Source organism: Chaetodon trifascialis, chromosome 19, assembly GCF_039877785.1.
Source record: "Chaetodon trifascialis isolate fChaTrf1 chromosome 19, fChaTrf1.hap1, whole genome shotgun sequence".
NCBI lineage: Eukaryota > Metazoa > Chordata > Actinopteri > Chaetodontiformes > Chaetodontidae > Chaetodon > Chaetodon trifascialis.
Window position 1 is genome coordinate 19471727 of NC_092074.1, and position 8977 is coordinate 19480703.

The 8977-nt window shown below is 41.8% G+C and overlaps 1 protein-coding gene across 1 annotated transcript; it reads left to right on the forward strand.

Annotated features, from left to right (window-relative positions):
• Nucleotides 1-4245: 4245 nt before the first annotated feature.
• On the forward strand, nucleotides 4246-8477 carry knl1 (kinetochore scaffold 1). The gene is made up of 16 exons (XM_070988093.1): nucleotides 4246-4563; nucleotides 4704-4833; nucleotides 4932-4990; nucleotides 5079-5177; nucleotides 5260-5375; nucleotides 5588-5678; nucleotides 5832-5948; nucleotides 6037-6135; nucleotides 6435-6466; nucleotides 6558-6662; nucleotides 6777-6877; nucleotides 6961-7026; nucleotides 7321-7430; nucleotides 7652-7773; nucleotides 8023-8148; nucleotides 8349-8477. The coding sequence occupies exons 1-16, from the start codon at nucleotides 4246-4248 to the stop codon at nucleotides 8443-8445; spliced, it is 1788 nt and encodes a 595-aa protein (XP_070844194.1). The 3' UTR covers nucleotides 8446-8477.
• The last annotated feature ends 500 nt before the right edge of the window (nucleotides 8478-8977 follow it).

The following is an 8977-nucleotide window of genomic DNA, read 5'->3' on the forward strand; positions in this document are numbered from 1 at the left end:
TTTACCCACTAGCAGAGAGAAAACAGTGATATTCACTGAAGATGATGGATCCATGGATATGACCTTAAGCCATACTGTGAACATGACAAGTGGTTCAGTGTCACTACCCACGAACAGAAGCGTGGATTTAAGTGTGGAGAAGAGAAACACATCCTCATCAGCGCCTTGTGTGGATCCTGCCGGATTAGAAAACTTCCTCGCAACTCTCTTTAAACCAAGTGGCCCCAGCGTTAATCCTGCGATCACCCGAATGTCGCTTCCAGCTGGAGCATCGTCTGCAGAAACAAACCGCTCCCAGGCCCAGGTTAAGTCACAAAGAGCTGATGTGGATAAAGAAAATCAGGCTCCAGCTTCTGTCTCAGCTGTGATGGAGAAGTCACTAAATACGTCCAGAAAGATTGATGAATCATCTTATGGGAGTGCACTCTGTCCAAAGGCTGATGTAAGCATGGATATGACTGAAGCTCATACAGACCACATCCAGGGATTCACCAATGATGACAACCCCTTTCAGTGTCTTTTTCCCACTCAAGAAATGTACTCCCAAGCTGAAAGCAGAGTGTCACAGACAGCAGAGGCGACCAAACCTCAGCAGGGCACTAACACGCTGCCTTCAGTCAACCTGAAAGGTATTGAATTTCTATCCACTAATAGTCTGATGGACTAAATGCATTTCTTGCTTTCACTTAATTCATGGCATCTTGTGTTTTTTGGGGATTCTGGTATTATTTTGGTTGAATACACTTTAAATAACATTTCAATTTCCAAATTTAGTTATGACATCTCTGAGGAATCCTTCTCTGCACGCTTCTCATCAGAGACACAAGGTGAGTTTTATTATTAGTTTACTGTGCTGTTAGAATTACTCTCCAATCTTGAGTCGCTATTAATGTGCATCAGTAGAGCTTTCAAAGGGTTTGTTTTAATGCTTATTGAAGATTACGTGTGGACGTCAGGTTTTAGTGAGTATGAGATAACACAGTGTCTTTTCTTCTTCAGGTCAACCTTGATACAAAAGATGAATGCAGAGAGAAAACAATAATGTTCACTACAGGTGATGAGTTCATGGACATGACTCAGAGTCACACAGTAAACATCGCCAGTGGTTCATTAACTCCTCCAAACCGAATTCACACCGGTGAAAAAATGAACAACGCTTCTTCTGTGGAGGAGAGAAAACGTGAGACTTGTGGTCCACCCAGCTCGTCAGCAAATGGTTTGGATCGTGGACGTGCTTCCACATGTGGTAATCCTGTGATTGCCACAATGGTGCATCCTGCTGCAGCATCCGTTAAGAAAACTGTTGGCACAGACCACTTCCTGTCCCAGTTTAAGACTGATGTTGGTAAAGAAAATCGGTCACTAGGTATAACCAGGAACTTTGGGGCATCAGTTAATGGAGATATAATCTCTCCTGAAGATGATGTGAACATGGATATGACTGAAACTCATACAGGACTGCAAGCACTGGAGTCATTTAACAGCACAGGTATGGAAACAGCAAACTTTTTTTTTTTTTGGAATTATTATTATGTTGTTGTTGTTGTTGTTGTTTTTGGTACAAAAACAAAGCAGTAGTGACTTTACAATGATAGAAACAGGGATAAAATATACAGGAACTGACATGAAAAAACAGGATGATGTACAGAACTTGGCAGGATACATATATATAAAACAAAACAAACAATTATTAAATAGTAGTCATAATTGTTATATTATAATTATCATGCAGTTGCTTTTCCACAGTTATTTTTGTGAATTGTTCATTTTTTTATCTCCATTCACCTCATTAGGTGTGGAAATCTCATTGAAGCCGTCTTTAAATACGAAGGTGGAAAGACATCAGGTGAGTTTAGAAATTCACTAACTTCAGTTTTCAAACCCGTGTTTTTTGCAGAATGAATTTACTACTTACACTGAATACTGTGTGTTTAAAATGATTCAAACATTTTAGAGCTGTATTTGCTCTGTACTGTATCACATATTGATTCATCTAAAATGAATCCCTGTGCAGAACCACAGGGATTGCATTTCTTTTAGAGAATGGTGGCATAGTATGTTTTTATGTTGGATCTGTTATAGTATTTTTATGTTGGCTCTAACAACAATAATTACTTAGTGATGTTCATTTAAAATGTGATATCAAGATTTATGTTTTCTGTGACTGTACACTTGCAGTGATCGGTTGTTTTTTTTCTTCCACAGGTCAGATTTGATGCTGAAGATGACTGCAGAGAGAAAACAGTGAGGTTCACTGCTGACGATGCCTGCATGGATGTGACACAAAGTCACACTGTAAACATCGTCAGTGATTTACGACTGCAGTCACACAGAAATGTGAGCTTTTTACCTACATGTGGAGAGAAAACAGTGAGGTTCACTGCAAGTGATGCAGCCATGGATGTGACACAGAGTCACACTGTAAACATTGCCACTGATTTTCATCCACAGTCTCACCAGAATGTGGACTTTATACCTGCTGGTGGAGAGAAAACAGTGAGGTTTGGTGCAAATGATGCAGCAATGGATGTGACACAAAGTCACACTGTAAATATTGCTACCAATTTTGCCCCAGAGTCACACCAAAATGTGGACTTTTTACCTGCTTGTGGAGAGAAAACAGTGAGGTTCACTGCAGATGATGCAGCCATGGATGTGACAGGAAGTCACACTGCAAACATTGCTGCTTATATGGAACCACAGTCTCACCGAAAGATGAACTTTTTACCTGCTTGTGGAGAGAAAACGGTGAGGTTCAGTGCAAATGATGCAGCCATGGATGTGACACAAAGTCACACTGTGAACATCGCCATCGATTTGGACCCACAGTCAAACCAAAATGTGGACTTTTTACCTGCTTGTGGAGAGAAAACGGTGAGGTTCACTGCAAACGATGCAGCCATGGATGTGACAGGAAGTCACACTGTAAACATTGCCACCACTTTAGAACTGCAGTCTCAAAATACAGACTTTTTACCTGGTTGTGGGGAGAAAACGGTGAGGTTCAGTGCAAATGATGCAGCAATGGATGTGACACAAAGTCACACTGTAAACATTGCCACCGATTTGGACCCACAGTCAAATCAAACTGTGGACTTTTTACCTAGATGGGGAGAGAAAACAGTGCGATGCACCTCAAATGATGCAGACATGGATGTGACACGAAGTCACACTGTAAACATTGCCAGCAATTCAGCGTCAGATTCAGTTCTTCCACACCGAGATTCTAACGTTTTATCCACGCGTGAAGACTTGGATTTTCCTTTATCTGTGAAGAAGAGACAAAGTGAGACATGTCACCCGGGTGGAAATCAATCTTCTTCAGCACACACTTTGGATCCAGGATTTAAAAACTCCCTGTCTAGGATGAGTGGTCCCTGGGCTAATCCTATCATCACCAAAGCAGTGGCTTCTGCTGCTCTGTCCCCTCAGGAAACTGTAGACACACATGGCTTCCTGGACCAACTTGAAACACACAAGCCCAAAGTCGATACTGAGGAGGAAGTTCCAGGTTTTAATCCAGTGAATAAAACCACGACGGACTGTCTAGAGGACAGTGTAAACATGGATATGACTGAAGCTCAAACAGGCAACATTTTGGGGCAAACGTGCACAGATGAGCCCCCTCAAAGCCTTTCTTCCCCACTGGATGTGCACCTGAAATCTGACCATTCGAGTAAAACAAAGGTGACTTCACAGCCGAGCAGTGGAGCACTGGGATCATCCAGCCCTGATCGCGTGGAAATCACAAACCTTCCTGATTGTCTTGACTCAAATGAAACTGATAACAGGAAGAAACTGGAACAAAGAAATCAGACTTCTTCACCCAGTGTTGTTGACCACGATGTCGATGCAGCGCCTGCACCGAAGTCTAGACGAATCAGTTTAGCCGATCTTCATTCGAAAGTCAGGCGTTTGAGCCACATGGTAAATACTGCTCCTGACACCATGGCTACTGACAGCTGCACAGCACCTTTGCCTCAGCTGGAACACGACGTGGACAAAAACTCAGAAGGCAAAACTAAATCCCTTCCTGCAATGCAGCCTGAACTGGAAATGGGTTTGATAAACACTGAAGAAAATACACAAGCTCAGTGTCTTATGGAAGAAGAACAACCCTCAACTACTACTGCAACTCCTTTCAACTTGAAGACTAAACAGCTCATGTCAAGACTCTCAGTGGGAGGCTTTAAGCCGAAACTGCCCAAAAGAAGCAAACCTGATGATTCAAAGAAAGCAAAATCGATGGAAGAGCATACAAGGACCATCACTGTCAATGTTACCAATCAACTGAGCAGCTTCGACGGCGATGTGAGCGACATTTACGATGAAGAGCTTGGCAGCTGTGAAGAAACGACAGAAATTCTGGACACAAGGAGTCCTGAAAAAGTGAGCCCTTCCCAGAACTTCTACATGGATGGAGCTGCAGAGGATGACATGTTTGATCAGGACTTCATCAGTGCTGTCCATGGAAAAAAGAGACCTTTGCCAGGAGATGAAAACAGCATGGAGGATGAGAAGAAAATGAAAACATCCGGTGAGACGGCCACTGACTTTGAAATGGTAGGTCATGTAAGGGTTCTGTAAATCCTGACTTTGATTTGAGACTTTACAGTGAATTATATAAGTTTACTGTTATGATTTCATTTTTTGAAGAAATTCTTCATTTGTCTCTCTATTTTCCCCCTTTGTCCCTTTATCAGGGACCACAGGCTCATCTTGTCGAGTGTGACGGTAACATTACCACAGCTCCAACCATGACCACACAGTCCACAGATGACTCCAACAGCAGTCACACGGCCAGCATCAGATGTGAGGCTACGTTTGAATCAAGTAAGTCCTGATGGGTTCACGTAGTGTGAATCATTAAGATCCTTCATTTGTGATGTTTTCCTGATATAATTCTGCTTTCCTTCTTATTATTTTTTCAGCTTTCAAACAAAGCCTGTTTGAATCTCAGCTTGAAGACTACGCCAGTGACATGCAGAGGGTATACTTTTGATATATTCACAAATACATCTTGAGAATATTAATTTTATCACATCAGTTATTTAATACCTTCATTGTTTTGGTTACAGAAATTCGATGATGGCACCATAACAGTGTTAGAGTTCTTTAAGCTCTTCAACATCGACTTTGTCATCCACAATCCTCGGCAAAGTGTCCTTCCTGGCAGAGTAAGTAAAGCTTATTTGAAAAGAAATGTATGAAAAGCAGCAGCCGAATGCAGCGACGTGACTTTTCTTTTTCTTTTTGCAGCTTTTGTCAGACACAGATCGCACGCCGATGGATTTACTGAAAGACAGGCACATCAACCGTCCAAAACAGATGGTGTATGAGACAAACGTCCTGAACCTCACAGAGAAGGTGGAGGGGTATGTATGCTAAAGACTGTACAACACAGTAATGACTAAGATTAAATGTATGCATAAAGTAGTTTATCACCATCTCATCTTCCATCAGAGGTGTTCACGTCTCATTTTAAGTTTAAAGCTGAATGCATATGTTGCAGTGTTTCAAGCTGTGTCTGATGATCCAGATAATAGGACTGAAGCTCAAAGACAGGCTGGTTTTGTCCTCCTCTTAGGCTGAAGGAGCGCATGCAGGATCTAGACAAACCACTGAAGATTGTCAATAGACCTCTGTGGGAGGAAATGAGTAATGCTTCAGAAAGCGAGGTATGAAAAGCTTTTTTTTTTCACCTGATGTATTTGCTGTCGCACGGGCAGTGTGAATTCTAAAAGGACTTTTTGTGATTGTCCCATAAGGAAGCAGCACGAAGAGTCTCAACTAAGATCTTATTCCTGATCCTGACTGTGTTTGCTTTTCAGCTCAAATCTTTTGGCGCAAAACTAAAAGAGAGAAATAACCTGTTCAGAAAGACGAGCAAAGTTCAGTCACATGAAATGAAGGAGGCGCTGTACTCCGACCTCGTGCAGGCTAACCAGGTAAGAGCCTTCACGCAGGAAGACTCAGTTACAACGCTGGGGATCTTTTGAGAGCGTCGAAGGTTATCGACATTTTTTATCTTTTCAGGAGGAGCAACAGAGGTTGAGAGGAACAATCAAGGAAGCGGATGAGATGATAAAAAGCTTGGATGACTGTATTCATCAGTTAGAAACAGGTATGGCCTCAGTGGGAAAATGACTCATGGCCGCCGGCTTCACAGCTTTCTCTGTATGATAGACTGACAACGCAGTCGGTGTTGATTGTTGCTACAAGGGACACGCAGACCAGACGGTGAATCAGCAGTAACACCTTCCGTCTCTCTTTCCTTCCTTCAGAACTTGCTGCAGTTGAAGAAAAAGGCTTCAAGGACTCACCAAGTCTGAAATCACTTCAGGAAGGTAATTTGTCACGTCACTTCATTTTTCCACTTGTTTGTTGTGTTTGTTTGTGCTTGAATTTATTTATTTTTCCCCTCAGAAATGCAGAGAGTCACAGAGGCCCTGGCTGATGATGAACGGTAAGCTGAGAATAGTAACAAGTATCGTTCTCATCTTAAGATGCTGTAGATACAGAAACGTTTCTTATGCTTTTCTTTGTTCCTGCCGCAGACAAATATCTGAATTGGAGATGCAGATGAAGCCGAATTCAAACAAAGTGAAGAGGCTGAAAGCTGAGACGAGGAAGCTCGAGAGCCACCTCGCCGTGCTGCACACGTCGGTTTCTTTTATTTTACTGTTTTAACATGTGTGTGCACCATATGTTTGTCTTCACAATAAATAGCTTTTGTGCACAAAGACATTAACCTTTTTGTATTTTTCTCGCCGCAGGCTGAATGAATGGAAGTTTGGAGAGAAGGGAGACAACTGCACGGTGTTCACTTTTCTCCATGAGACCTTCCATCTTCAGCTGGTGTTTGAACAGTCCAATGGTAAGATTTTTGATAGACATTTGGTTCAAGCAACATCTAATATTTTTCCAATAATGATGTTTTCCCTTTTTTTGCTTTTGAAGGAAATGATGCTGATAAGCAGTCTGAGAGGAAAATATCACACATCACATTCAGACATCAACTCGATGGTGAGACAAAACAGTACAAGAAGCAGTACGTCGTGACTGGTCATTTGTTAGATCTGTGTGGAATCTGTGTTAAAGATTGTGCGTTTGGTTTAACATGGCTTCAAATCTGCTCACCTGTCGGACTACCTTCCATGTCGAATGGATGTAATGTAAATCTCTGGCAGTTTTTCAGTGCGTTCTTTATAACGAGAGTACGTTTAATGTCTGCTGGCACCTTGAACATGCAGGACAGCGCTCAGTCTTGTCGCTGGTAATTTGTAAAAACACCTTCTGTGTATTTTGTTTTCTAACCAGATGAGAAGTCGCAGGGCCACGCCTGCCTCGTTCACAAACTGCTCTCTCAGTACACTGAGGGAGGAGCTGCCTGGGTGGAGAAGTATCCAAACAGCAGACATGTTCCAGAGGTCAGTGTTTGTTTTGTTAGCTGAGAGATGGTCGCATGTGCCGCTGCATGTTGAGCTTATCTTGTTTATGGTAGACTTGTTTAAGACCCTGAATTTGTGCTATTTTAGGATATTAAAAAGTATTATCATGTCTCAAATGTGTCCTCTTGTCATGGTGGAAATAACATTTTACCCAGTTGCACTGAAACTTTGAATGGTATCATGTGTCGTGTTGCATGCAGCTGCTCCATGACGTGGGCCTGGCGGTGAGTCGCTGTCGTCTGCTGGGAGAGGAGCTACGTCTGCTGACAATGTGGGGGGGTCTGAGGCTCGGTATTGTCAGCATCAGCTGTGTCGACACCCAGTAAGAACTCCTCCTCATAAAAGCTAGATAGAGCTTACAGTATTTAGCACAACAGTCTTATTAATTTAGCCTCAGACCTGTAATATAATGGTTAAAGGTGATTTGGCCCTCAAGTCAATGTTTCATATATAGAGCAGATTTTTTTATTTTGTATTTTGTATGTTTTTATGGTCTGTGGTTAATCAGTTAACTCATTTTCAGAAATTAAGCTACATTACATAAGATCCTTTCTTCTTTTTCTTCCTCTAGAGTCCACATTGTCTTCAGCAGTCTCAGGACATTTTCTAAGTTTGAGGTGGTGTTCTCCGTCAGTTTGACCAACCACCTCTACGTCCTTCAAGTGCAGAGCTTCAAAAACATGATCGGGAGCACAACGTGAGTTTGACCCTTTTAAAATAAGTGAAGCAGTGTTTTGGGTGGAGGGTGCCGCAGCTTTAAAAGCACTCAAACAACGTGTTGAGGTAGTGCAATGATGAATATTTAAGCAGCGTTACACAACTTTGTGAGCCTCTGCGGTCAGGAATCCACCAAAACACCACAAACAAACAGTATTTAATGTTTTCATGTATTTGCAGGATGCAACAGATTGAAGAGATTGTGGCCTCGTTCAGTCCGGCCAGGAACCTCCTGACGAAGACTGTCAAAAAGATTCATGAAAATCTGCTCTGTTGAGACCAGGAACTGTTTCTAATCAAACTGTTTTGAAAAAATAGAAAATCTGTTAACTGAAATGAAAATTGTCTGCATTTGTCTAGCTAGAAAATTGGTTTTCCGAGTGACCATGAGGACCATTTATAAGATTAAATCCTCTTGTCTTTCACTGGTCTGGAGTTCAGACAGTGCAGCAGTTTCCAGAGTCGCCTCCAGATGGTGAACATGGACCAACTTTGTTCACATAAAGGGCCCTGATATGCATCAGCTGGATCTGTATTTCAGACAAGCATCAACAGAAGGTTGTATATCTGTCACATCCTGTTGTAAATATATTTCACTGTGTTTTGTTCATAATGCTGTTCCCACAGTTCTCTTATCTTTTTCATTTTTGAATAAATGCTTTGTATGTTTGCCATTAGAGAGCAAAAATTGTAAGATAAATGTACTAAAAGGTTTCCATTAAAACATTTTGTTTCTGATTCTTTATCCATCGTTTACATGAGCTTTCTTTTCCATTTTCATCAACATCTGTTGCTCTACATCTTCCTTT